This window comes from Tetrao urogallus (genome assembly GCF_951394365.1).
Source record: "Tetrao urogallus genome assembly, chromosome: 24".
In the NCBI taxonomy this organism is placed as follows: Eukaryota; Metazoa; Chordata; class Aves; order Galliformes; family Phasianidae; genus Tetrao; species Tetrao urogallus.
The window spans coordinates 5,153,362-5,181,225 of NC_136837.1; the positions used below are offsets into that span (position 1 = coordinate 5,153,362).

The 27,864-nt window shown below is 58.6% G+C and overlaps 1 protein-coding gene across 4 annotated transcripts; it reads right to left on the reverse strand.

Annotated features, from left to right (window-relative positions):
- Positions 1–77: 77 nt before the first annotated feature.
- Positions 78–27,481, reverse strand: KIF21B (kinesin family member 21B; the record flags this gene model as incomplete). 4 transcript variants are annotated; one of them, XM_079546523.1, is made up of 35 exons in its annotated part: positions 78–132; positions 1,314–1,513; positions 1,887–2,057; positions 3,025–3,142; positions 3,650–3,814; positions 4,599–4,779; positions 5,058–5,194; positions 6,852–6,890; positions 7,525–7,638; positions 7,804–7,878; positions 8,339–8,544; positions 8,639–8,696; positions 9,005–9,065; positions 9,338–9,503; positions 9,618–9,719; positions 10,143–10,337; positions 10,411–10,558; positions 10,899–11,128; positions 11,277–11,345; positions 11,647–11,754; positions 11,945–12,144; positions 12,666–12,857; positions 13,101–13,218; positions 13,675–13,756; positions 14,038–14,262; positions 14,661–14,724; positions 14,834–15,023; positions 15,578–15,773; positions 16,219–16,334; positions 16,820–16,987; positions 17,326–17,460; positions 17,555–17,704; positions 17,857–18,039; positions 18,291–18,513; positions 27,444–27,481. In XM_079546523.1, 35 exons carry the CDS (start codon positions 27,479–27,481, stop codon positions 78–80), a joined length of 4,878 nt encoding a protein of 1,625 aa, XP_079402649.1. The 4 variants fall into 4 exon arrangements, with proteins under 4 accessions (XP_079402649.1, XP_079402650.1, XP_079402647.1 ...); XM_079546521.1 differs by lacking the exon at positions 78–132 and adding an exon at positions 832–931; XM_079546524.1 differs by lacking the exon at positions 6,852–6,890.
- Positions 27,482–27,864: the final 383 nt, after the last annotated feature.

The following is a 27,864-nucleotide window of genomic DNA, read 5'->3' on the forward strand; positions in this document are numbered from 1 at the left end:
TGATGGGGTCTTGGTAGCAAGGGAGATGAACCCCAGCCTTCACCCTCCTGCCACATCTTCTAGCAGTTCTGCAGTTCCTAGTTGGAGCTGGTGGGTAACCTCCTCCCACTCCAGAGCTTCACTGTCAGGTCGCTGAGAAACAGAAGCAAGAGAGAGGTGTGAGCCAGGAGCTTCACATGCCTCAGGCAGGCACTGCGAGAGAAGCGCCGCCCACCCCCAGCCCATGGCAGCATGCAGCCCACGAGGCTCCCAGGCTCTTGCAGGAGGATGCTACGTCTGTCTGAGGGAGCAGGCAGGCCCAATGGGGCTCAGCCTCCAGCTCACCCCACTGGCAGAGCTGAGGACAAAGGCAAGCAGTGACCCGCAGGACTCCCACAGCCCCTGCATCGGCTCTGCCTACGGCTCAAAGTGGTGGGGTAGAGAATTTGGTCTCCCCAGGGCATGGGTTGGTTGGCAGGGGGCTGCCGACTCCCCCCCACCATCCATGCAAGGGTGAGGGCAGAACACAGCTGCCACAGATGTGGGCATTGGGCAAGAGGTTAAAAAAAAGAAGAAAAAAAAAGGAAACAAAACAAAACTCCACAGGGGAATGACTGGTTTGGCTGGGACAAAGGGGCAAGTCACCTCCAGCACGGATTTATCAAGTGGGGAAAAACGCAAAAGAGTTTCATACCGTTAAGAAGCAGCTCAGACCAGAGAGAGAGAAAGAAAGAGAGAAGAACAAAAGCAAGCAACAGCAAGAAAGACAGAGGGAAGAGGAGATGGAGAGAGAGAAAAGGAAAGAAAAGACAGAAGAGTGCATGTGCAAGAGAGTCAGAAAGAGCAGGAGGGTCAAGGCAGACTAGTAGCACGGCCCTTTATGGCAAGGACGCGTCGTGGAAGGCAAGGGGTGAGCCCAGGCACGTAATTCCATAACTTTACCCGGCAGTCACTGTGGCACAGATGGGAGGTGGGGAGGAGGAGAGACAGAGAGAGACAGAGAAAGGAAGGGGGAAAAGGGACATGGTGGAAAAGAGGACATCAGAGTCTTGCTGCCAAATTGCTCCCCGAGAGCAGCAGGGGACGCCCAGCCCCAGGGAAGAGGGGTCCCTGTGTGGGGATATCCCAGAGAGTGGGCAGGGGACAGACTAAGATGGGCAAGAAGAGATGAAGGCACGGAGGGACCAGAAAGCTGCGAGATCCCTCCCACCCTTTTCTCCCTCCAGGCTCCCTGCCCTGCTCAGTGCAAACCCACCCAGGCCCAGGGATGACAGGTCAACCCAGGGCTCTCCCACCTCCCGGGGGCTCTGGGGAGTACCAAGCCTCAGGCTCACCTGGAGGCAGTGAAGATGTGCTTGGAGTTGGTACAGATGGCGTTGATGGGGCTGTCGTGCCCTTTGATCTCCCCAACCGGGGTGAAGTTGTCCACATTCCAGACTTTGATCATGCCTCCTCGGCAGGCACTCAGCACCATGGGGCGGCCAGGGATGAAGGCCAGGGCACAGACCCAGTCTTTGTGTGCATTTGGGATTTGCTGTGGGCATGGGGACAGAGCAGAGATCACAGTCGGCCTCACACACTCAGCTGCAGGGCTGCAGATCATCACTGCTGCCCCGGGGTTGATCCGAATCACCGAGCTGGACTCAAGACTTAGGGCTGAATCCTGTTTTCAGAGTAGCACAGCGACTGATGCTGCAAGCCTATGTCCCAAGGGGAGCTGGCAGTTCTGGGCGCCCTGCAGTACACATCTATAGGCACCCTGAGCCACTTGGCACACGCTGCCAGATCCCCAGGAACCGGTTGCCCTCCCAGGATAGCAGGACCCAGACCAGGTCCCTCAGCCTTTCCCCAGACACACAGCAGCAATCCTGCTCTGCCCCACATTACCCCTATGCTCCCCTCCTGACCTGGAGAAGTTCCTGCTGCTCCAGATCCCACTTTTTAATGCCGTTGTCCCTGGAGCCGCTGAAGAGGACGTCTCCCTGGATGGCCAGGCACTCGATGCCATCGTAGTGAGGGGGCTCGAAGTTGTGAGTGGGGCTGACATTGCCCACCACGCCCTCAGCAATCTCAAACACCTGGGGGGAAAACAGCAGCTGGGAGACCCCGGATGGCTCCGGAAACAGAGGACAGCCCTCCTCGAAGAACTTGGCCACCACCCTCCATTCCCGAGGCTCAGCGCACCGAGCACACAGAAAGCAGATCTGCTGAAAACAGGGCTGTGGTTAAATAGCACCGCTTGGGTGGGTGGTTACAGTGATCCACACATCCCTCACCATGGGCACAGGAGTCCGTGTCATAGCTGGAAATTGTTCTCAGGGTTCCAAGACAATACCTCAGGCACTTACTTTCTCCTTACTCCTATACTTTGCAGTGGAACTATCACTTCATTCTACAAACGCCTAACGACTTCCTACAGTAATGGAGAACTCTCCTGCCAGCACGGCTCAAGGATGTCACAAAAGGGAAATCCAATTCAGAGATGCCATCAGAACTCAGTTACAATTACTGTCTTCCTCATTTCATCCACCGGGAGAGATGTGCCACCACAGAGCCTCTGTTCTGCTACATTTTACCCATCATGAGCTTTCTTCATGATGCTAAGAAGAGTGGAATCCTGCCACCCCCCCACCTCACCACCCCTCTCCACTCCCCTGATGCCAGCTCCAATTCAAACCTACTAATAGCCAGAAAAATAAAATAATAAAATAAAATAACATAAAATGAAGGTGCAATCTTTTGTTGTCCTGGAGCTGCAAATGAGCAGGTGCAAATCACCTGTAACAGGAGGGAGGATTGAGCAGAACAGGACAAACTGCTCAGCTGAGTCAGATGTGACATGGAAGCATGAGCCACAGAGTCCAAGGAGTGAGAGATGCAAACCCCCATCTCCAAATCTGTATTTGTATCACACATGAAATAAAAAGCAAGATTTGGGGTGAGAAGATGCACAAAAAGCCACGTGCAGAACAGGGAAAACCAGAAATCTGGGCAAGGAGGAGAGAAGAGGGCTCTGGGCTCTGCCCAGCAGCCACAGGAGAGTACCTTGACGTAGTGATCTTTGGAGCCTGTCACCACCAGGTCATGGTTGCTTGCAGTCTGGTTTACCGTGAGACACATCACGGGCCCAATGTGGCCACTCAGCTTTCCAACAGGCTGCAGCCTGCAACCAGTGACAAGGGTCAGTCAGCCCCTTCCCAACAGCACAGCTCCTTCAGGGCCCTCCCCCAGCACAAACCCCACTGCCCTCACATCAGCCCCCGACAGAGGAAGATCCTTCTGGGGACATCGCCATCGGAGGTACCCTGCTTCACAGTGATGCTGAGGGATGAAGGCAGCTTTGGGGGACAACAACAGCCACCTGCAGAGCCCACGCTGCACTGAGGGCTCAGTGTCAGTGGCACAGCCTGGGGAAACTGCTGTTCATCCACCATCTCTTCCCTCTTCCCACAGATGGAACCCACATCTCAAGTAGCCCTGTCGCTGCTCATCACCCCTTGGTCCCAAAACAGGGACTAGAAAAGGTGTACAGAAGGGTTCTGAAAGCCTTCATTTCAGGCAGCTTCCACAGCTAAAAAGATTTTCCCTTTCCTTAGGGCAGTCTTTTCAGATGGACACTGTCCACACAGAATCAGTAAGTCGTCCTGCCTGCCTCTGTGCTGCCCCTCACCTGCTCAGCTCCCAGATGCGGACGGAGTTTCCAGTGGCAGCATAGAGGGTGGTGCCAGTGGGGTTGAGAGCGATCTGGTTGATCTGGTGCTCCCCCTGCACACTGGTCACAGTGCGTGTGGTTGTCCCAGCACACGCATCCCCAGAGATCACCTGGCCAGAAGACCTAGAGAGGAAGGGAGGAGAAAGGATGATCAGAGACCAGGTCAGAGCCTCTGAGGCCCTGCTGAGGAGCCCAAAGGGGCTGCTGGCTCCCAGGTGGTCCCACACTGGGAAAGGTCCTGCAGGTATCATCAGTGGTATCATCTGGCCATGGGACCAGGATCACCTCCACCTTCCAGACCAGTGCTCTGCCTGGGGTGGAGCCACAGATGGCAGGTGTGCACAGAACACAGAATACCCTGCCCTAGTTCCCACTTGGGTGCTGCTGCTTTCTCAGTCCTCCTGCAGGAAGAGCTGGATTATTGCTGGCCACACTGGGAGGCAGACATATTTGGCCTCCCCATCACAGGAGAGGGGGGAGGGAGAAAGACCTTGAGGCACAGAAGTGAGCTGGTAACACTGGTCTGCCACGCTCTTTGAGTCCATGATTCGTTCCAATCTTAGACTCCTCCTTGGAGACCCACGTTTTCCACTGCAAAGCCTGGGATGGACTCAGCAATGCTGTTCGGGTCTGGGCCTCCTCTGCAGAGCTGCTGGCTCTCTTGGCCACCCCCAAGAAGGGCTGAAATCCTCTTCAAGGCTCCTTCCTTTGAGCCTTTTCTGCAGAGGGTCCTCACAGATTGCCCTCCAAGATCTCCTTAAGCCTCCCTGTTTCCTACAGCTACTGGTAGGTAGTACTGGTAGTGCTGGTACTAAAGCAGCTGGGCTGTCTCCACCCTATGGGATCCCGGGAGTTTTGGAGACCTGCAAAGCCAGAGGTGCCCACAGCCTCCCTTCCCCCCACGTACGTGAGGGTGCGGATGCAGCGGGCTGAGTCCCGGATGTCCCACACTTTGATGTACGACGTGGACACGGTGAACACCAACCCCGTATGGCTGCAGTACTTGATGGAAACAACGTTATTTGGGTGACCCTTGAGGGAAGCGATTTCCTGACCAGTCACCAAGTTCCACATCTTACAGCTCCGGTCTGCAGGAAGAAGAGCACGTCTGAGAGCGTCAGGCTGGGGAGATCCTCCATGGCACGGAGGCACCGATCCCTTCCCAAACACTGCCTCCCGCCACCCTCAGCTCCTTTCCAGGGGAACGGAGCCAGCCTGCTCCAGCACGTGGACATCAGAGGGCAGGGACAGGAGAGCAGCCCAGGAGGAACCATGCCCGCAGTGCCCACGAATTCCCCATGCCAACCTGCTCCCATAGCGCATAAAAAGCCAGCAACCCCCAACGCCTTCTCTGTCCACCACTCACCTTTGGAGCCAGTGAAAAGCAGTTCATCGGTGGCATCCAGGCAGAGCACTGGCTTGGTGTGTCCTTCTGCCACAGAGACGCACTGCAGTGGGGCTGTCCGCGCGTTCTTGGTGCCACCCACTGGATTAATGATGCCCCTTGCATGGGAAAGAAAGAACAAGTGTGGTGGGGTAGGTGTGTGGAAAGGCACAGCACCACAAGGTCCTACGGGCATGAGAAAGCACGAGGCGCCTCACCCCAAGCATCTTCCTCTGCCTGGCAGAGCAATGGGCCCCTCTGTCTGAACTCAGGCACGTGAGCAAACACCTTCATGGAAAACCTGGGAGTCTCCCCACGAGCAGCCCCAGCCTAACGGCTCTGCCCAGGGGACACAGACTGTGAGACACGGTGCTCATGGCCTCTGCTCTGCTGCTGAGCCACTCAAACCTGGGCAGCACTGAGATGAACCTGGAGGCTCAGCTCATTGGCCTCAGCTCAGTTTAGGACAAACTGCACTTTCTCCATTCTGAAGCTAGGAATGCTTCATTATGATGGCAGCTCCTTCGAGCCCGCCAGCCAGCCTGTGGCTGGCAACGTTTGGAAACAGAACTGTACTCCTTTTAAGACCATAAGGATGACAGAGGCAGCACTGGCATCTGTACCCAGCATCCCTGTGCCCAGTGCTGGCCCAGGGCAGGAGAGAATCTATCCTTGCCAAACCTTCCTCCAAGGGATGCCGGCAGGCACACGCAGCTCAGCCCTTTGGGCACAGCATCTGCCAATCACCTCCACATCAGAGTGTTCAAAGCACCGCGGTCCAACAGCCCCACAGCTGCAGCCCTGATGTTTATGGCCATCAGCAGCTCTTCCCTGCTGGCACCCCAAGCACTGCCAGGGGCTCTGAGCTATGCTAAATCTTATGAGTAGGGAAAACAAGGCAGGAGGCTGGAGAATGACAGGCCCAGGGCCACATGAGGTTTGCATTAGTCAGAAGGATGAATGTAAGCTCATTAATTCGGGTTTGGAAGTCGCATGCGTGCGATCTCTTTCTCAAGTAGCAGCTGTGCTCACAAATTAAGCAGCTCTCCTCTGACCCCTAGTGTTTCTACTGGTCTTGAGGTGACACTGAGACCAAATGGAAATTCTGGCTCCCCAGCGTGAGACGTGATCAGAGCAAACAGCTCAAGGTGACAAAGCACACGCACATCTGGTGCCACATCTCCAGTATCCTCTGCACCAGAGGTGCTCCTAAAGGCAGGGAGAAGGTTGTCCTCGCACCAGGGATCCTCTCTACTGCACTGGGACAAACCTTCACCCCTATGCTGAGCTTTGCACAGCACTGACTTGGCTTCTGCCCACCCGGAACCCAGTGCTGCAGAGATGCAGCCAAGCATGGGGAACACCTGCACATATTTCCCTGGAAGACGCTTGCAAGAAGAACACACTGACACAGTGTCCAGTGTTGCTCATCCCAGCATCACAGTCCTGCTGGAGAGCCAGGGATGGGACAGGACATGCTGACAAGAGCCCATCAGAGATGGCACAGAGCATGCTGCCTCTGCAAAGCAGCCCGTGTCTGCAGGCAAGCCCAGTGCCTGGCTTCCAAAGGCTGAGCAGAGCAGGAACGGTTCAAACTCACAACCGGGGGGACACTGTCAGGGACTGTCGGTGGCGTGCCAAGAGGGGACAGCACACACAAGCTGGGAGGTGGGCAAAGCAGCAAGGCACAGGTGAAGCATGCAGGGACAAGGGAGAGCAAACTCGTGAGACAGAGAAAAGAAGAGGAAGGGGTAATAAATAGAAAGTTGTCTATACCTCAGCACCTCCGAGACAGAGGAATCGCTGTCATCAGACCTAGGGGCAGAAAATTAGCAGGATTATGGGAGAGAAAACCCAGACTAGAAGGGGCAGCAGAGGAGTCAGAGTGGAGGATTGTTATTGCATCCAAGCCAGGGGAGAACACGGAGAAAGAGGAGAGAGGGAAAAGAGAAGCACACACAGAGAACAGAGGAAAGGGCAGAGGAGCAGCAGGGACCGTGAGGGTCAGACAGCAGATCTCCGTCAGGAACGTCCGCGCTGCAAGCAGTGCTCCAAGGTGAGGGCAGCTGCCCAACCTGCCCTGCGGGCGGCCGGCGCTGCGCCTGTGGGTCAGTGCCACCCCATCAGCTTCCTGCCAACCCCCACCCTGCCTCACTGCATCCTGCTTCACATCTTCCAGCCATCCCAGCCTGGCACTGCACGGCTCAACCAAAGCCCAGGACTGGGAGCTCCTGCAAGCAGCTCAGAGGGATACACGCAAGGCAGGAGTGCAGCAGGGCCCAGCGCAGCATCCAGCTGCTCTTGCAGAGGGGCACTAAGGAAAAGCAGTGCCAGGAGGGTGGCTCGAGACAACCTGGGCGCTCCAACACCCACAGTGGGACCTGATAAGGTTTTGCTGTTACTGCACAGGTGCCCCTCGCTCAGACTCTCCCACCCCACCTCGACTTACTTGTCCAAGGCAGACCCCTGGCTCTGGTTGCTCGTGAGACGAGAGAAGACATTGCGGTCGTTGCGAGGGCGTGTGGGTGGGGATGAGGGAGGAGTGAAGCCGACATCTGGAGGCCTGGGCCAGGAAGGATCAGAGGAACACATGACTTGGGAACCGCTCACCTGGCAGCTGCCAAACTGCCCAGGGCGCAGCTGAAGCAGCAGGAGCTGATCAGCAGGCATCTCTGCCAGCCTGCCCAGACCTCCCAGCCTCCCCCTGCCCAAGGCCTCCCCGGCTCACCTAGCAGGTTGCCCACGGTCGTAGGATTTCCTCCTTGTGAGAGGCGACGTGTCTGAGACACGAGATTGTCTGGGACTTAAATAAAAAAAAGAACATAGCAGGTGCCTGCCCTCCTCCATCCAGAGACCTCCGTGCTGAACCTCCACATCCCCCCCTCCCAAATGGAGAAGGTGGGCTGCCTGGTGACACAGTCATGAGATCAGAAGATGCCTCTGAGCGCAGAAACCTTTGGCAACGCAAGAAGCCACCATGAAGGCTGATCAGCCAGGGCAGTGAGACAGGGCCCTCACACCGCCCCTTCTTTCCTTCCTCTTGGACCACTCTCCACCCACACTGAGTGCCAACATAAGCCTCAACGTTCTGAAAAGCCTGCTGGAGAAACCCACCGCTACGTGCTGCAGGCTGAGCTGCATGGCAGGATTTGGCTCATCCTCATTGCTTTGCCCCTCGACATCCAGGGCAGAGTTTCCCACCCCGTGGTCCACGCCTCCCAGCCAACCTCCCGGAGCCCGATGGACCATCGCCCTGTGCTCACAAAGTGCTCCCCCGCGTGGGCAGGCTGACGGTGCGTGACACCTTCTCCTTGTAATAGGGGTCTCGGATTGAGAAGCTGATCCCATCCTCTTTAATCTCCATGAGCGACGCCAAGGACTTGGTGATGTTCTTGGTGGAGATGTCCAGCGTGGGTCCTAGACATTCAGCTGACACTGCCTTCATCTGCCCCGAAAGCTTGGGCTCTCCCTAGAGCAGGACACGGGGCTCAGGCATGGACCCAACACGTCCCTCAACCCTTTCTCCAACACCCTGTAACAGGGCCATGCGATGGCCAACTCACCTTGAACTTGAAATCATCCTGACTCGCTGAGCCCTTCATGCTGAAAGACTGGGAGATGCTGCAAGGAGAAGGTGGCAGAGATGGATCTTCAGCACTGAACTCCTTTCACAGACTGCTACCAGTCCCTCAGCCTCCCTAGGTCACTCCCTGCTCCTCAGCACCCCTTCTCCAAAGGATGATCAAGTCTTTTAGTGTCTAAGAGATGTCTGTGCTCCCCTCCCCAAAGGGCTACGCACCACAAGAAAGTGTAGATGGTGTTTTTTTCCTCAATATCTACCTGCCAGTTCCCTAGGTGGCAACCCTCCCCACCTCCAGCCACCACACACGAACGCACAGCCTGCAGGCTGTGAGGGGCTGGCTGCTCACCTCCCATCCGAAGCCAAGCTGAATTCGGAGACCTCCTCATCTGTGCTGGTGTAGCCGTTCTCTGCACACAAGGGAGAAGGCACATCAGCAGCACGAAGGGAACCAAGTCCCAATCAAAGCACACTGCGCTGGAGCTGGGGGCACAGCCTGGGCAGCCATGAGGCAGCAGGCCTTCTTCTGCACCCTCCGTGCAGCCCAAGGGCATGCTGATGCCAATGGCGGCACCTCCTGGTGCTTCCCGAGCGCCCAACACAGAAAGTCCAGCTCTATCCCACGGGGAAGAGGCGGAGGCCATACCCAATGTAAGGGAGGGCGGTCTGGGCTCTGGCCCACCTTGCTGGACGTTGTGGATCAGCGCCTGGAGCTCAGGGTGCGACTCAGCCTTCTCCCGCAGGGCATCCAGGATGAGGTGGTTCTGCGAGGAGCCGGTCACATCCGTCTGCTTCAGCCGTCCCTCCAGGAGGCGGATCTGGGCCTCCTTCTGTGCCACCTGCAGGCCCTGCCGGATGGACGATCACACCGTCCTCAGACAGGCGCTATGGGATCCCCACCGCACGACTCACAGGTGGGAGAAAGCCCCACGTGCAGACAGCGCTCCAAGCAGCAGCAGCACCTTGTCGATGGATGCCTTCAGGAAGTTGTCCAGCAGCAGCCGGGCTTCAGCGAGGGAGCAGGAGCTGATCACCACCGAGGTGTCCGTGGAGTCCAGCTCCTCCTGGGAGGGGAAGGAACTGGATGAGGCCGGGGGAATGGCAACGGGGCAGGGCCTGACAGAGCGGGCACCACAGCCTGCACAGGCACTCGGGGCTGAAGCTGCTCCACTGCTGCCCCATGGGGTCCTGGCCGGTGGCACAGCCACTGTCCCAGAGGCTGCAGAGACACAAAGCCTCCTGATGACAGAGGGGTAAGGAGCTGTGCGCATTGTGTCTGGTGTCAAAATTGGGCACTAAAACCTGTGGGGTTTGTGCTGAAGCCCAGCTTTTTTCCCAGCAAGTTTCCAGTACAGACCCCACAAAAGCTTGCATGGAGACCACTGAAGTGGGAGCATGCAACTTTCCCACGCCCAGGAAGCACTGTGATGCCTGAGTTCCCTCCCAGGGACGTTCCCATCTCCCTCCCAGCCTCTCCTCCTGCCCACCTTGGTCTCCTCAATCTGCATGATGGTAGCTTGGCAGTCAGAGATGCTGTCATTGATGTAGTCAATGTTGGCCCCCAGCACCTCAATCTCCTCGTTCAGCTCCTGCAGCCCCTTCTGCTCCTTCGGGCTCTCTGCCTGCAGTTTCGCCCTCTTGCCCAGCAGGGCCTCCTGCAGCAGTGCCAGCTCCTCTCGTTTCTGAAGGAAAAAGGGAGAAGGATTGGCACTGTGCTGACACGGCCACCCGCAGCCCCACGGCCACCCCACTCACCTTGATGAGCCTCTCCATGTCAGCCTCCAGGTTGACGATGGTCATCCTCTGCATCACGATGTCGAAGATGCGCCGCTCCAGCGACTGCCACTTGAGGCGGGCAGCTTTACTGAAGGTCTGACTCGATCCCTTCTTGGGGAACTTCTTCCTACAGCACGAGGGGAGCAGAGGCACGTGGGCACCCAGTTGCACCATGTCTGGGAAGCTGTGCTGTCCCCAGAATGATGCCCAAGTGCTGGTTGCATCACAGGAGGCTGTCTCGCTTTTGGATTATCCACCTCTGCCATCACCCCTCCCTGCTCTAACAGCTCCATAGAGAGCACACTCCAAGCACAGCCCATCCCTTTACCTCCAGGCACTTTACCTCCAGCCAAACACACAATGAAGAGCTGGCCTCCAGCCTCTGCCATCAGCCAAAAGGCAGACCCCTGAGCCCTGGGATTCCCTGTCTCGTTAACCCAGCCCTGCAGTGCCACCACTGCCCTGACCTGACTGGCCGAGCCCCATTGACAGAAGATGAGGGGTCTCCCAGGAAGTTATTGATTTTCCTGTTCCATTGGCGCACGATGCTGGAGACGGAGCGAGCGCCGGACTCTGGCTCAGACGAGGTGGTGCTGGCTGAGACCTCTGCACCAGAGTCCAGCATGGCTGGCTTCTGGCTCGTCCTGCCTGCAACTCGGTCCGACATGGGCTTGGCGAGACGGCGCAGCGCTGAGACCTGCCCAGAAGACAGTGTGAGCATGCTGCCATCAGCCATCCCCAGACAAACCCATCACCGACCTCAGCTCCCAGATTTGGTGTTACTGAGCCACTGTTTGGGATCCCTCTTGGGGCTGAAGGCTGCACGAAGGTGGTCCCCCCCTCACCTCCTGAGTTTTCCTTCGCAGCACAATTTCCTGCTGCCGCTTCTGAGACTCCAGAGCCCGGATCTGAAACTGCATAGGAGAGACAGACTATGAGGTCCTGCTGGGGAAAGGCAAGCCGCCCAGACACCTTAGCAATGGCTGCAGAACCAGCACTTCCACCACCAAATACTAGAGCAGTTGCTTTGGCATGAGCATCACTTGTGATTTTAACAGTGCAGAAGCCTCCATTCCAGCCTCAAGGCTAGTTTTGGTGGCACTATTCCCCTGAACGCAGTGGGGAGCTCACAGATCTCCAACAACCACACTGCGAGATTCAGGATCGTCCTGGCACCAGGTGACCCAGCAGCACACAGGCAGGCTGCCTTCTCACCTCCTGCCGGCGCTGCTCCTTCTTGAGCTGTGCTATTTCCCTGTTCCTCTTCGTCTCTGCCAGTCGTCTCCGCTGCTGCTCCTCCCGCATCTGCTTCATCAGCGCGACCTGCAGAGGGAAGGTGCGATGTCTGCACCTGGTGTTCCCAGCAGCCAGGACAGCCATCCACCAGGCAGGCATCCTGCATCACCAGCAGGAGCAGAAAACAGCTTTTTCCTTGAGCTGAGAGGAAGCCAGGCTTGGCCAAACCAGTCTCAGCCTCGCTGCTCCCAAGCAACGCCCTTCCCACCCTGAGTACCTTTGCTTTCTTCATCTCAGCCACCTCTGCCTGCAGCTTCCTCAGCTCCCGCTCGTAGCGGGACTGGTTCTTGAGCAGGCGAGCATGTTCCTTCTGGGCAGCCTGCAGCTTCTGCAGGTCCCTGTTCATCTCCTTCAGCCGTTTCTCATAGTCTGCTTTGATCTTGTTGGCCTTCTCCTCTGTGTAGCACTCCATGGTGCCTGCAGGAGTAGGGAGAGAGTTTGTAAGGGTCTCTGTGCCCCTTGTTTCACTAGAGCCCTCTGTCATGCTGCACTGGCAGGGGTCTGTCTGGGGCATCCAATGGGATGACACAAAACAGGGGCAGTGAGTTACACCAATTGCTGGGCTGAAAGGAGATGTGGACCTGGACCTACAGCCAAGTGCAGCCTCCTTGGCTCATGCTGAGCCTGGAAATCAGCTACGCTGTGGGTCTTTGGGGTCTTTCATATGCCCACAGCACAATTCACCCAGGAATCCGTACACCCCACAAAGCAGTGTTCAATAAAGGCTTTGCCTCACCATCCTCCCCAGCAGTCCCCAGCTCCCACTCCCACAGTGATAAGAGCACAGCCTTGGGATCCCAGCTGCTCAAGCAGAGCAGGGTTGGTGGCAAAGCCTGCGGCTGCATGCAGGGGATGGATGTGTCAGCCCTTAGCCAGGTGGGCAGGAGGAGAAAAGGGACCCAATGCTGCTGGGATGCTGTGGGTGAGGTGGCTCTCACTGAGGTTCTGCAGGACCCGGTCCCGCTCCAGCTGCGTGTCCCGGATCTTGTTCTGCAGCAGGATCAGCTTCTCCTCATACTGGTGCTTGAGCGTCTGCAGGCGCCGTTGGCTGTTCTCCAGCTCATCGATCAGCTTCTGCTTGATCTCTATCTCACAAGTCAAATCTGCAAGGTCAGCCTGGAAATTCACCGCTGGAAGCCAGAGAGCATAGTCAGGCCAGCAGGGATGGGGACAGCATTGCTCCCATGGTCCCACAGAGCCACAGCGCAAGGAGGGAGCAGGGGGGGCTGATGGGAACTTGGAGGCTCCCTGCACTGACTCTGGTGCTCTGCCAGTCCCCCAGAGAGGAGACAACCCAGCATATTGGGGAATTCTCCCTTCCCAGGACCGGAGTCCAGCAAATGCACCCCCGTGCTCTGGGCTCTGTACTTTACCCTTCTCCTCTGCATCCGAGTCCGAGTCCACCAGGCTTTCTTCACTGCCTGAGTCCTCATCTTCATCCTCACGTCCATCCTCTTCCTCACAGCCACTCTCATCCTGTTCCTCCTCCTCCTCCTCCTAAGAGAAAGTGCCATATTTCAACTTGCAGCATGGCTTTGCCCTTCTCTCTGTGATCGCTCCCCTGCTCCAAACCTGAACTCACCCCACAGCAACCAACTGCAGCCCCTGCAGTGTGACTCAATCTCCTACATGGGATGCCCATGGGCTGAAGCATCATTTCTGGGCCCACAGTGCACACCACAGCTAAGGACAGCTCTGTGCTACATCCATTCCCTACCAGCTGAACAGCACTGCGTCCCCTCAGCCTTCCTTCAGCTACCTCTGAAACCAGGCCCCAAAGAGACATGGGCTCCTCACTGCACAGCAGGGCTGACTCCTGGCTGTGTCTGCATGTCCACAGCCCCTCCTTGCAGGGCCAGGGCAGAACCTGATCACCCTCCCTCTCAGGGTGACGACAGTCCTCCATAAGTGAACATCCCTTCCATAGGAACACGAAGCCCCTCTCACCTCTTCTGCTTCGTTCTCATCCGTCTCCTCCCCGTTGTCCTGCTGCAGCTTTGGCCGCTTCTTAAATGCTTCCTTCTCTGGGCTGGGGGAGAGCAATGGGGTACAGGTGAGTCTTAATGTCAGAACGAGCCTCGCAGGGCTACCAACGTCCTGCTTTTGTATTCTATGGGGAAAGCAGCCTCCAGATACTTGGTGGGTGAAAAGCCAACCAAGGCAGTGCCAGGAAAGGAATACACGTGCCCAGGCTTTGTCTGGGTGCTCTGGTTTTAGCAAGGATAGGGGAAAAAGTGAGATATCCATCCCCATGAGGACAGAGAGGGCTGATGTGGGGCATCCCCCTTTCCAGCATCACACAGCCTTCACCTTTTCCTCCGCTGCCTCCTCTCTTTCTTTTTCAGCCGCTCCAGGTCCTGCTTGGCCCGTCGCAGGACGTCAGAGGCCTCGGTTTCCACAGGGGCAGCAGGGCTGCCCAGCCCAGCCAGGCCAGGAGCTGGGGATGAGCCCACAGAGTAGGGGGGACGGGCAGAGAGGCGCGAGAGGCTGCGACGCAAGGACTCATTCATGGATTCACTCTCCAGAAGCTTCGTCCTGGGGAGCAGAGACAAGATGTGGTCAATGAGGAAACGTGCCACTGACATGTCAAACACAAACCGTGCCCAGACACCTCGGACTGGAAGGCCAGGATGCAGTACCCAGGGGTCACATGAGGCAGAGACGGACGCAGATTTGTGGGTCAGCAGCCCCTGGGGGACAACAGAGACTGCCAGCAGGGTCTCCCCATCCATCAGTAGCCATGCAAAGAGCAGTACTGGCCAAATCGCTGCCCAGCACCGAGACTGGGACTACCACAGGCCCAGTGGTCTTGGCTGCTTTGAGGTTTATAAACAAAATGGTGGAGACACAGAGCCAGGAGCAGCATCTTGACTCGCACCCCGCATTGGCACCCACCAGCCCAAACGACCCAACAGACACCGTGCCCAGCTCACCTCAGCTCCTCAATCTCTCGGATGTAGTTCTGGATGAGAGCACCGATGGCCTCATTGCTATCACCTGGAGAAGCAGAGGCTTAAGGGGCTCAAGGCAAGACACAGACAGTGCTGCAGCACCCATCCCTCCCGCACTGGGTGGACCAGGCCAACATGCGTGTGCCCAGCCTCACCTGCCTTGGCCAGCATCAGGTTGGCCTCCTGGCTCATCAGTTGGGTGACCCTGTTGTTGATGGAGTCGATGGCCTCCTGCATGGCCTTCACCCGCATGCGCAGGGCGCTGTTCTCCTTCTGCAGCATGGCGTTCTCACGGAACAAATCGCTGTAGCCCTCTGAACCGTCCTCCCCAATGACCCTCTTGCCCTGTGGGGACACACGGGCAGTTCCTGAGCGCGGGGTGTGCCAGGACACGGAGCCCCACCACTGCCTTCCTGAGGGCAACCCCAGTCTCCGAATCAGGGGAATGAAAAACCTAAGGACCAGGAAAGCCTGAACTCAACAGGTCAGAGGTGCTTCAAGGCTTTTCCCTGCCTAGAATCCCCGAGCCCTAGTCTGAGCCTTCTAAAGCTTGATCCACCAATCCAATCTTCCACCCCACAGGAGTACTGGGCAGGTAGCAGCTCAGCAGCTATCATCAGCAACGGCAAAGTGCCATCCTCACAGTGTCTTAGCTTCACTCACACCATCCACTGTCATCCAAACACTCATCCAGAATGAAGCTCAACTGGCCAGGCCACGGGACACACTCTGTAGGGGAAAGGGCCTCACAACAGGGCCAGAGACGGCCACTTATCTGTGGGAGGAAGAATCATGGGCAGGAGGGTCCTGCTGGCTAAAACTGCCCCAAACCAAACACAAGAAGGGTTCCTCCTCCTCCCGGCTCCATTCCACCTGCATGGACTCGCTTGGGCACTCACTGCCTTGTACTCCATCAGCTCCATCTGCAGACGGGCAATCTCAGCCCGCAGGGCACTGATCTGCTGACTTGTCTTGTCCTGGTTCACCACCACCTTGTTCTTGATGTTGCGAGCCCGGTTGGCATACTTGAGAGTGTTCAGGGTCTCCATGAAGTCGCGGTCAGATGGGCTCACACAAGCGATCATGATGGTTTGGCTTGGGAAGGTGAAGGGCAGGGTGAAGGGGTGGTTTCCCCACTCAGTACACTCAGCTCAAGCCCTGTGCCTCGGCAGCCATCCCAGCCCTCCTATGGTTTATAACTGGGTTCAATCCCTCCTAGCGACAGAGCACCATCAGGAATGGGCTCTACAAAAAAGTGTCCTCACAGCAGGCAGAGAATCCTGGCTGTCATGCCACGCAACAGCACCCATTGCGTCGCAGATCTGCAAGGGCTCCGGAACATTTAGCACCAGCTAACTCTACCAAAGCTGCCTAATTGCAGCTGGGACTCATAAGCAGGCAAGGCATTCACATCTGCAATGCCATGTTGCCTGTCAGGAGGCACCCAACCCACAGCAGGCAACCCACCAGTCATCTGAAATAGCTCCCACACACTCCACGGCCCCTCAGCCCATCGCAGCCCTATGTGGGGTCCCCACACCTGTTGCCACCGAGGGAATCCTGCAGCAGGCGGGTGAGCTTGGAGTCGCGGTAGGGCACATGCACAGCTTTCTTGCTCTGGTCTCCGAGGGCACTGATGACATTCCCCAGCGCCAGCTGCCAACACAAAGGAAAGCCACCATCCAACTTCAGCCCCTGCTGAGTACACAGCTGCCACACAGCCAGAATTTCAGGCTGGGACTGCACACTGCGACACACGCGGTGCAAGATGCGAAGGCATGAGGCTTTCCCAACCAGTTTCGGCATTTGCCCTCCTTCCCTGTGTTGCGCCTCTCACTCTCACAAGCACCAGAGCAGTGAAGAAAAACACTGAACTTCAGGGTAGTTTTTAAGCTCAAATTAGCAGCCCTCAATTTTCTGGGGACTAGCACACTTGGGCTGTACACCATAGTCCTGCTCTCAGCAGTAAAGCCATGCCCTCTAGAATTTTGGATCACAGAATCTTCCCTACAGTTCCAGGCAGCAAAACCCGCAGCAACTCCAGCAGCGCGGAGCAACTGCAAGCAGGACCCAAAGGTCCCCTGGGTCCTCAGGCAGCCCCTGCCCTCCCCCTGCTGCCCCTCGCATGCCCAGGGTCGTACCAGCCCACAGTTGATGGAGATGCCTTCCTTGGCTCTCTCGCCAGTAGCGCCCGTTCTCTTCAGCCTCTCCGAGCCAGCCAGGTCCACAAAGTGAAACTTGGCTGTGAGGGTCTCGTACTCAGTGGTGGGCTGGGCTCCATCCGGCAGGCCGGTCACCTCCCCGTTCACCTGCAGCCAGGCACACAGAGGGCTCGCTACCACAGACCCTGCAGGAGCCCCCTCAGCCCTACGAGCATTTACCCTCGGCTTGCAGCCCCCTGACGATCAGGTGAGAGGAGCCCAACAGCAACTTGCCGCAGGTCACCCCATCCCTGGGACAGGGCTGCTTTGGCGAATATCTTAGCTCCCAATAAATGCTAATATTCCCTACAACCACAGAGAAACAAGACAAAACCCTGCCTGTCTGGGAGACTTCAGACCCTCTCCCCCTCCCAGGGAACCCACACAGAGCCAGGAAGAGCCCATCTAGGAAGCAAGAGCGGAGGGGCAGGGCCTCTCAGTCTCACCAGCTCCGGGCGGGCACACACTCTCATCTGGCACAGATGAATGGTGAAGATGGCGTGGGACCGGGAGCTCTGCACATTCATCTGGGTGCTGGCAGTGGTGCGGGAAAGAGCTCCCTGCTTCAGGCACTGGATGAGCTGCAACAACACACAGCAGAGGAAGAAAACCTTCAAGCACAAAGTACATCCCTGCCTTCCATCCCTCTTCTGCACTCACTGATGCCGCACCCACCTCGTCCTGGGAGCTGATGAGCCGCGATGTGACCCCCGTGGTGTAGATGCTCCCGCTGGCATCCTCGTGGATTTTGATGTTGGATTTGCGGTGACGTGCATCTGGGTCACGGGTGCTGTCAAACAGGTCCAGGATCTCTTCATTGTAGAGCTGAATGGGGCAAAAATGCACGTGAGTAACAGAGAAGAGGAGGCTGCTCACTTCAAAAGGAGCCAGAGGACGCCTTCCTGCCACCCTTGCTGGGAGGAGGGCTGTGCAGAGGACGCAGGCCATGCCATCACCCCTGACTCCTTGTCACTCACCTCCAGGAATTGGGCGCTGACTTTGAACTCAGGCGCTGCCACCCCCTGACTCTGTGCCGCCCGCTTGCGCTCCTCAATGCCGCTGAAGAGGTGGCCGATGGCCCGCGGGATGATGCCCTGCTCATCCTCAGAGATGCTCATGTCGAAGCCAGTGCCCATGGTGTATGTCTTTCCCGCACCAGTCTGCAAAGGTGGAGCTGGGTCCTGCGCTGCAGCCACAGCTGCCCGTACCACCCCGAGCTCCTCTGCTGAGCCCCCCACACCCATCACGCACCCCAGCCCCGCCACCCCTTCTCTCCCTGCTGCAACTCCCACCCGACCCTGAGACTGCTCCATCCCCTCCACACCCTGCAGCTTTAAGTCCCTGCCTGCTCCTAACTTCTGCACTGCCGCCCTGGGAGAGCCCAAAGCCCAGGGCAGAGCAAAGCGGGTACCTGGCCATACGCCAGCACGGTGGCATTGTAGCCCTCGAAGCAGCCTTCAATGAGCTTGCCCACGCACGTTGTGTAGATCTGCTCCTGCCACGTGTCCAGGTCAAAGACAAAGTCATAGGTGAAGGCTTTGTCCTTCCCCAGCAGCACTTGGGGCTCACCGGGCGTCACGGAGGTGCAGATGTGACATCCCTCGATTTTCTCTTTGGACAGCTGGGGACGGATCCTGCAGGGGGAGGAACACGCTGAGGGTGGCCTCAGAGATCACCCCACTGCCTGGCTCTGGGGACATGCTCTGCATTGGGACTGCGGCTGCTCCAGGCTGAGGCCCAGCAGTGCCACCGCTCACAGCGTGAAGCAAACAGCACACAAAGCAGGATGGGGTAACAACCCACAGACTGCACTAAAAGCTTCCCTTGCACCAACCCACACCTACAGCAGCTCATTTGCTGCAGTGTCCGCAGCCAGGCAGCGAGCTCTGGGCTGCATGTAGGAATGATGCGTGGAAGCAACCTGGACTGCCAGGGCACGGTAGGCAGAAGAGACGCACGGCAGTCAGACACAGCATGGCTGCACCCGAACAGGAGACAGCGAGATCAAACTGCATTCAAAAGCCTGAAACGCAAAACGCAACCAGACTGCCCCAGCACCAAAACAACCATCTGAACCAAAGCACCGCCCAGCCCGATGGCTGTCCCAGGCTGCGGGCCCTGCAGACGGAGCCGGGACAGCAGAGGCTGTGCTGGGCTCCAGCGGCGCCGTGACAACACCGCGCTCCCCACCCCGAGGGCTTTGGAGCACCGACGGCGCCGACGGAGCCGCGCAGGCGCAGATCTGCTGCACGTCAGACAGCGGCGCACGTCGGGGCCGCACAGCTCCAGGTTTGGATGCGTTGGCTGCGGGAAGCAGCTGGGCGCCCCAGGGAGCTGCGGAGGAAGGGAACGCAAAGCCAAACGCCCTGGCAAACAGCTCTCATTAGAGCTTAATGACTGCACATCTCCCTCCCTGGATGCTTCATGAAAACAGCTATTAATTCCTCCAAAGCCGCATGGCTGGCAGCGACCGCAGCGGAGGCTCTGCAGGTCGGGGCTCCCATGTCTCACCAGGCTGAGGGCAGCGAGAGCCGGGGGGACCACCGGCGCACGACCCCCCCGGAAGCCGCACAGCAGACATGTGGGAACAGCTATCCGTGTCTCAGGGTGTATTTAGCACCGCAGCCACAACAGAAGGCAGCTTCTGATGTGCTCAGCCCAACTCGCTCCTGTCGCCTTCCCAGGATCCCACCCTCCCGCAGGAAAATGAACCCCAGTTTTAATTACTTTCTGACTAAAGTGAAGTGCTGCCCCTCCCCAGACGCGCACAGCATTTCTGGGGATCAGACAGAACAACAAACTGCAACCACTGTATTTCTGGAAAATTTTTCCTCTCAAGAAAAACGAGAGCAGAGTTTTCAGCAAAAGGCTTTCTTCCCTTCCCTCCCCAGAAAGTGGTTTAATTCGTGCATGTGGGTTTGGGAGAGAGGCTGTGCAGCAGCACTGTGTGACTGCATATGGACTTTCCATAGGACTTCTGGGGACCACAACTGTGGGACCTGCAAGGGTATGAATGGAGACCCAGGTGCCAGCATCCCCTTGTACCACCCCGTGTCCCCAAGAGTGGCTGGGGACATGGGTGCCCCACAGGCTGGTCTGAGCCCCAGCACTTGTCCCAAATGTCATTTCATTGAACCGTAGAATTATTGAGGCTGGAGGAGACCTCTGAGAACACTGAGTCCAACCCCAACCCACCCCACCGTGCCCACAGCCACATCCCTCAGTGCCTCATCTCCACAGCTCTGAACGCCTCCAGGGACAGGGACTCCATCGCCTCCCTGGGCAGCTGTGCCAATGCTGACCACTCTTTCCAAGAAGAAATTGTTTCTAACATCCAACCTGAACCTCCACCGGCACAACTTAGACCACTTGTCTGCAGCAGCTTCCAGCCTGTAGACGGTGCAAATACCAGCCCCTCCTCACACCATGAGAGCAGCAGAAGGAGCCGGGGGCAGAGATGAGCCCAGGAAGCAGCAGCAGCTTCCAGCAGACACAACCCTGCATGGGATGTTCTGGGGAAGCAGCGACCCTCACCAGCAGCCCTACCAGCCAGCACGGGGAGATTTACATGGCCACCACCAAGAGCCAGCACAGAAGAAATCTCTGGGTCAGTGATGCTGTTCTTCCTGCTCACAGCCATCAGACAGTCCCAGCTCTCTGTCATCCATTCCCATCCCTGCCCCACCCCTGCAGGCACTCCAGGTGAGGGGGACGGGGCTCTGAGCAGCTGATGGAGCTGTGAGCGTCCCTATTCACTGCAAGGAGTGGGAGCTGATGGCCTTCAAAGGTCCCTTCCAATTCAAATGATTCTACTGTTCTATCCCCTCCTACCCCAGGGGGAGCATCGCCATGCCACGCACTGGGCAATGCAGGACCTGACCAGGCGGGTCACATCACATCAGCCTCCTCTTCTCTGGGCCAAAGCAAGGCACTCCAACCACCCCTCACACGTCTTGCCGGCCCTCCCTGCACTTGGGCTGGTGGCAAAGGACCGAGGGGGTGACAGACGGCCCAGCAGATCCTGCCTGCTTGGCATTGGCACACAAAACCCGCAGCAGCGGCAGCCTCTGTGCCAAGCAGGGCCCAGAGCCGAGTAGGGGACACAAAGGCCCGGCAGAGGCTCAGCATCTCTCTCTCTCTCTCCCCCCCCTTTCCTGCCATGCTGGCAGGCTGTGAAAGCACTCGTCTCCATGGTTCGGCTGCCAGGGCGACCGAGCATCTGGGAGGAAGCGGCTGAGTGGGGCTGCACCCTCAGGGGCAGGGAGTGTGGGGCACACACAAAGGCAGGGCTGTTGGGGCCAGGCTGGGAGCCAAGTGCCCGATGGGCACCACGGGAAGCAGATCCCACAGGCAGCCCTCAGGGCCCCTCTTGCCTGGGGGAAGAAGCAGAGCCCACAGGAAGAACCCAGCATCTCTTGGCCTTGCAGACAGCAGAATGGGCTTTGGAAGGGGTACAGCCCACATCCTCATGGCAGGGCTTCACCCACTGCTTGGCCAGGAAAAGGGGCTGCACCCACTGGGACACCCCACACAGCCTCCAGCGCACAGGAAGGTTCCATTCAAGTGAAGGGGATGGCTGCAATCATGTCCTCATGCCCCCTGCTGCCTGAGCTTCTTCTCTCCCTGTTTCACGGCTACAGCAAACCCAGAAGGCTCCAGAGCTCCCTTCTGCAGGGTACGGCAGCACACTCCCACACCCCACTTCTCCACAGAACTCCGCACCACCAGCAACAGGATCAGAGCAGAGAACTCCAGGCTTTCCCGTATCTCCACACCAGCACACACAGCACCTTGCTGCCCATCCTTGCCAACAGACAGCAGCTCCCAAAGCGTCAGCTCAGTATGGCCTGGTCCCATAGAGTCCTAAGGAGGACAAAGCCCAGCCCCACTCCCCACTGAGTCCTGGGAGAATCCTTGCTGCCCAGAGGCGGCTGTTGGCACACAGGTTGCTCTGGACCCAAATCAAGACAAAGTTAAGCATTTAATTACCACAGCAGGGAAGCAGCTCAGCAATCAGAGAAAATTGAATAAGGCTCCCCTGGGATTGCCAGGTCTGGTCAGAAAACACTCAGATTAAGAGATATAGCAAGGCATTTCCTAGCAGGAGCGAGCACAGCACGGGGAAGGGCTCAGCCTCCCTCCACACCAGCGTGTGGCTGGCACCAAAGACACAGCAGGGCTGGCTGCCAGGTCCCCACACCCCTGCTGGGGAAATGAGAGAACCTCTGCAGAGCCAAGGGGTGTACGGAGACCTACCGGACACGGCTCAGCAGAGGGACCTGCCACCACACTATACCCATCCCCTAAGTGACCCCAACACAGGCCCTCTGCTTGCCACAAACATGGGGTGCTGGCTGTGCCCAGCTTTATGGGGCAATCCCCACTGCTGTGAGCCCCAGAGGACCCTGGGCCCCCTAATCCTCAGGCTTAGGGAAACCTTTCAATCAGGTCCTGGCAGCCACCGTGTGCTGCTTATTAGCTCTGGCAGGAGCACACTGGCCCCAAGCTGCACCATCTGCTCGGCACCAGGACCTGCAATGGAACAGGGGACACACAGCCTGCACAGGAACCCCGCACTGGGGAACCCCAACCCAAGGCCACAGGAAAGGGCTGGCACGGCCTGGGGGAAGCACGGAACTCAGCTTTACCCAGAGCATCACCTGGAGGGCACCGGGAGCGGGCTGAGTTTGCAAAGTCCCTGCACTCCTCCTCAGCTCCCATAAGCCGATGAGCAGCAGCTGGCAATGCCATCAACATCATGATGGACCTGGGGTGGGTGATGCCACAAGGGTGTCTGCAAACAGACTCCGGACAGTCACTCACAAAGGGATGCAACCAGCAGAGCCTGGCAGCAGTTCCTCGTGCAATCCAGCACACCCCAAACCTGCCGGCTGTTTAACCCCACAGCAGGGACTATTTTGACAGCAACGGGAAGGAAACAGACCCCTGGGACTCAGGGCAGTGGGAAGGGCACAAAAGACAAGGCTGGCTCCTCAATTAGCACGGGCTTGGTGGGAGTATCGCCTTCCCCCTGTGAGACCAGGGGCTGTGCTTCCGACAGCTTGCTTTCGAGCTTTGGCTCCCGTGATTTGCTCTTGGTCGGAGCTCTGTCTCCTGCAATTTGCTCCTGCCCGCCCCCAGCTTCGCTCCTGGTGCAGGAATGCCACAGCCGGTCCTGCCCTCTGGCTTAGGGAGCCCCGCTCCTGGTACTTCGGGGCATTAAGGATTTAAGTCCCCACTGATGGGCACTGGGTGCAGGCACTACAAGCTTCTTACAGCCACGCTGCCCGGGGCAATGCTGCAGGCAGCGCCGTCTCTGCACTGAACCGCAGAGCGGAGCCGCGCTCCCCCCCTGTACCAGCAATGTTTCCATCTCCTTTCTAACATTTCCGCTGTAAAAGCCAGCAAGCGTGCGCCTGATTGAAGCCAGGCGCAGAAAAAAGCCTCTCGCCCACACACCTGGGCTCTGCATTTCCCCCAGGACTGAGCCCTGGGCTGACCCGGGGGGAGCGAAGGATGGGGAAGGTGGTTTGGGGTCCCCGTGCCTGTGATGCTGCTTCCCTTACAGGCCTTGGGGTGCAGCCGTGAGTCAGTGCCATTCACTAGGGAGCACCCCGGTGCCTCCAGAAAGGAAATCCCATGGCACTGTAACCCTGGGAGCCGGGCACATTCTCAGCTTTATCTCACCTCCCTCTCTGCCCAAACATCCACCTCATAAGCTCAGCCTATATGGCCCCATGAGAGCTGAACAAAACTGATCCAACACCACTCAGACTTGGAGATGTCACGGAATCACAAGAGGACTGCGTCCTTTGGGTCACCCCAGGGAGTCATTTCATCACAGTATAGCTTGGGTTGGAAGGGAAACTGAAAGAACATCCAGTTTCAACCCCAGGGACACTTTCCATAGATGGTCTCCCAGGAATGACGCAGCACCACGATGACAGTGAGCGCTGGGTTCCATCCCCCTCCCTGTGCCATCACCCTCAGGCAGCACCCACAGCTCGGGCTGATGACACCTCCCCACCGGCATCCAAAATCATCCTGAAACACAGCTGGTCCCAGAGGCTTCATGTTTGCAGAAACCAACCCAGCAAGCAGAGGAGCCCCAGCCAGGCAGCAGCAGGATGCGGGCAGCAGGATGCTTTACAACCCTGTTCCCACTGAGCTGAGGCCCTCCAGGGCACGCTGCAATGGCTGCAGGAATCTGTCCCTGAGAGGAACATCCCATCATTGCTCCCAAGGAGACCGGATCAGTTCCCAGGGCAGGAGGCAGCCAGGACCCATGCTGCTGTGCAGGGGCACGGAGCATCTCAGCAGGAGTGTTTATGAGAGCGGCAGAGCACTGGAGGTTGCAGGGTTTAAATAAACTTGAAACCCGACTCAACTTCCTTCCCCAATTTCACAAGCTCTGCTTCCTGAGTCGCTGCTGCCTGGGCACACTCGTGTGCTGCACTCCCCCCAGCCGATGCTGCATTTGGGGTCTCGAGGAGTTTTTCTGCAGCCACCCCCACTCCTCAGCCCCCCTCCCCCCCCCCCTCCACCACGAGGCTGAACACTCCAGGTTTACACACACCATCCTGACACAGCAAAGCCACACTCCCTGGAGAGCAGGGCCCTATCTGGCCACCAGCCCCAGAACACGGCTCTGCAGCTGACGGAGCTGCCTGTGAGCCCACGTGCCCAGCAGAGGGGACCCCCAGCCCCAGGTAACCACTGTGCTCCAGGGTGGAGCAGCAGCTGCAGAGCGAGCTGCAGCAGTCGCTGTGAAGGTCACCTGCCAAAGGAAGCAGACTTTGTGCCTCCCCAGGACTCCAAGTGAGCACCCAGAGCATGAGGAGCCCTGGGCTCCCTGCCCGGCGCCCGAATGTGGCACAGCGCTCCTGGCTCAGCCCCTCCCGAGCCAGGCAGCCCCAAGGTGCCCAAAAGCAACGCGTCAGCTTCACGCTGATGGCAAAGGGAAGGCAGCCCTGCCTGCAGCTACAAGCTTGCCGCGAGGCCAGCAGCAGCCACTGGGCCTGCGCCCTCTCTGCTGACGGCAGCGCTGCGGCAGCCACCAGCCATTTCACTGCTGGCACACAGGAAGCACAAACACACCCCCCTGTGCCCTAAATAACCCCCCCACATCCAGCTCTGCGGGACCCCAGCGCCAGCTGGGGATCTTGGAGGTGAACGGAGGAGATTTAAACTGTGCACTGAGGTTGACAGCAAGAAACACCACAGCATCTCCCCTGCCTCATTGTGCCAGGGCAGGACAGCTGTGGGAATCGGGGATCAACAGGGATGGGGCAGCTCCACCACCCAACCCCAGGGACACCAGAATTGGGTCCTGCCTGGTGGCTGCAGCACCTCCTGACAGAGCGGGACCACACACATCACCCATTTAACCCCAGCAGCACACACCACCTTCCCCAAAATCCCAGTATCCAGCATTCCTTTCCCCCACACTGGTGAGCCCACCTCGCTCTCACCAACAGCAGCGACACCGAGACTGAATAAACATCACAGTGCACCTTCATGTTATTATAAAGGAACAAAAGGGAGATTTTGCCCCTGTTCTGCCACACCCTGAGGTAGCAATCCTCCTCCTTGCTGCCCCATGCAGGAGCTGGGACTGCACGGACCGCACGGTGGGTGGGGGTCTGAGGGCTTTGCAGCCCTGCTGCTCCCCGGCAAGGTGCCACACAAAGAGAATCCGCGCTGTGCTGGGAGAGGACCCAGCGCCAGCCCCCCGGGGCTGCTTTGACACAAAAGCAGTGGGGCGAGAGGCTGTTTCTCGCCAGCCCCCGACCTGCTTGCTGCCTGCTTTGTCTCTCAGCATCGTCACTCTCAGCCCTCCTTTGTCTTCACCTCTGCTACGACATCCAGTGCTGCACCAAGCGGGGATCACTTCACCAAGGAGGGGGTGGGAGAGGGATGGAGCCTTCCTTTCCCACCCAGCTCTCACCATGGACACCCCATCCCCACCAAAATACCGCATGGGGAAGACTGCATTTCCAACACCTCCTGTTCATGATCCCCTCATCACAGGACAGCTCTGGCCTCATGGCACACAGGGATGAGGTGGAAACAGAGCAACCAAAGCAGCCTCACAGCCACCACCCCTGACAGCACTGCTTGAGAAAGGAACACAGCCCGGGCCTTTGTTACGAGGCTCCATCCTAAGAAAAGCGCAGGATGGAGGATGGGAAGAGTCTGACCAGCAGGAAATCTCCACCCGCAGCCGCCGGCATCACTCGGACCCCGGGTCAGTGTCCTGCATGGACACCCTGTCCTGCCTCCACACAGGCACCGTAGGAACACCCACATGACAAGGATGCTGTCGCCTCCCCGCTGCTCCCCAGCCTGTGAGACTGCAGCCTGGCTCAATTCTCAGCCCCTTGAACAGAGAGGTGCAGAAAACCCCAATGCTACTTGCAGGGCAGCGGTGCAGGGAGGTGTTTGGGTGCACAGACACGTGGTACACGCAGCCACACACCCACCATTTCCCCTTCATCACTGACACTGCACCCAAAGCATCTTTTGTGCTCTTGCTCTGCCCAAGGCAGCACCTCCGTGTTTCCTCCATCAAGGATTAATGCAGTCCCACCGCATCCCATCAGCACCCATGGTGCCACACACAGGGTCCACACCCATAGCAGTAACACAGCACCTTCTGCCCCATCCCACAGCTCCACGATGGAAAGCAATGCAGGAACAGCTGGATGGGGAAGGGCCCAATCATCCCCTCATCCTGCACAGGATTCAGTGCTCCCAGGGCTGGCCTGGAAGGCACGGGCTGAGCCAGGGCAACCATAGGGCGAGTGGGAGGAACGCACACATCCAGTTCCCACCACGCAGATGGCAGCTCCGGGTCTGTCCCTGCCTTCCTCACTTGATGGGGCTGATGAGCCCTTTGGCGGGGGATGCGGGGACTCCTTCCTCCTTTCCCAAGAGAGAGAAGCAAAGAGAACAGCACCGAACTGCAGGACCCCAGCGGCAGCACTCAGAATACACCCAGCCCGGTCCAGCGCTAACAAAGAGCCCCCTACTTTCATCCCTCTTCCACCCATCGCCGTGCAGGAGGTTTGGGATGTGCCCACCGCCCGTAGTGCCGCTCAGGGCCTCGGCCCCGACCCCCCCCTGCAGCCCACGAATTAGGTGCTGCCGGCAGCTCCTTTATTTAGGTGCAGGAGCCGTAAGGCGCATTGTTCCCAGCTCAGAGGCAGTACAAAGGACACGGAGATGCTGCAGACATCCCCCCCCCCCCCCCCCCCACACGCACACATTGCAGGGACCCCCTCCTCAATGCCCCTTTGACACCACCCAGGGGAGGGGGTCTAAGCCCTTCGTGCGGTGCGGTCAGACGGCCCAGGGGTCCCCCCGCACTGCGGGCTTCAGAGGTCTTGCGGTGTCGGAGCAGCCCCAGGGCAGCACGGAGCGGGACGGGGGACAGCGGGCACGGCTCGGGGGCGCCGGCGCAGAGGGGACGGGCACGGAGCTCCCGGGGCTGCACAGAGCTCCTTCCTCCCCCCCGGAGGCCGCCCCCGCCCCGGGACCGCGAACCCCGCAGCTCCGCGCTCACCTCACCGCCACCTTCACGCAGCTGTCCGGGGCCGCCATGCCCCCACCGCCCCGCACCGCGGCCACCGCTGCCCGAGAGCATCCGCGTCTGCGGGAGGGGGAAGAGGAGGAAGAGGGAGGGAGGAGGGAGCGGGGAGGTGCAGGAGGAGGAGGAGGAGGAGGAGGAGGAGGAGGAGGAGGAGGAGGGGGAGGGGGCGGCGGGGCGGCCCCAGGTGCCGCGGGGCGGGCCGGGCGCTGCCGCCGGGGTCGCTCCCGCAGCGGGGGCTCCGCCGCGCCTCGGCCGCAGAGAGCGGGGCCGGGCCGGGAGGGGCGGGGCGGGGCCAGATGGGATCCGCCCACCGGCAGCGCGGCCACGAGGCCGCCGGGCGCGGAGGTGTTGCGGGGTGCGCGGCCCCGCGCGGACGGACGCTCGCGTGAGCACG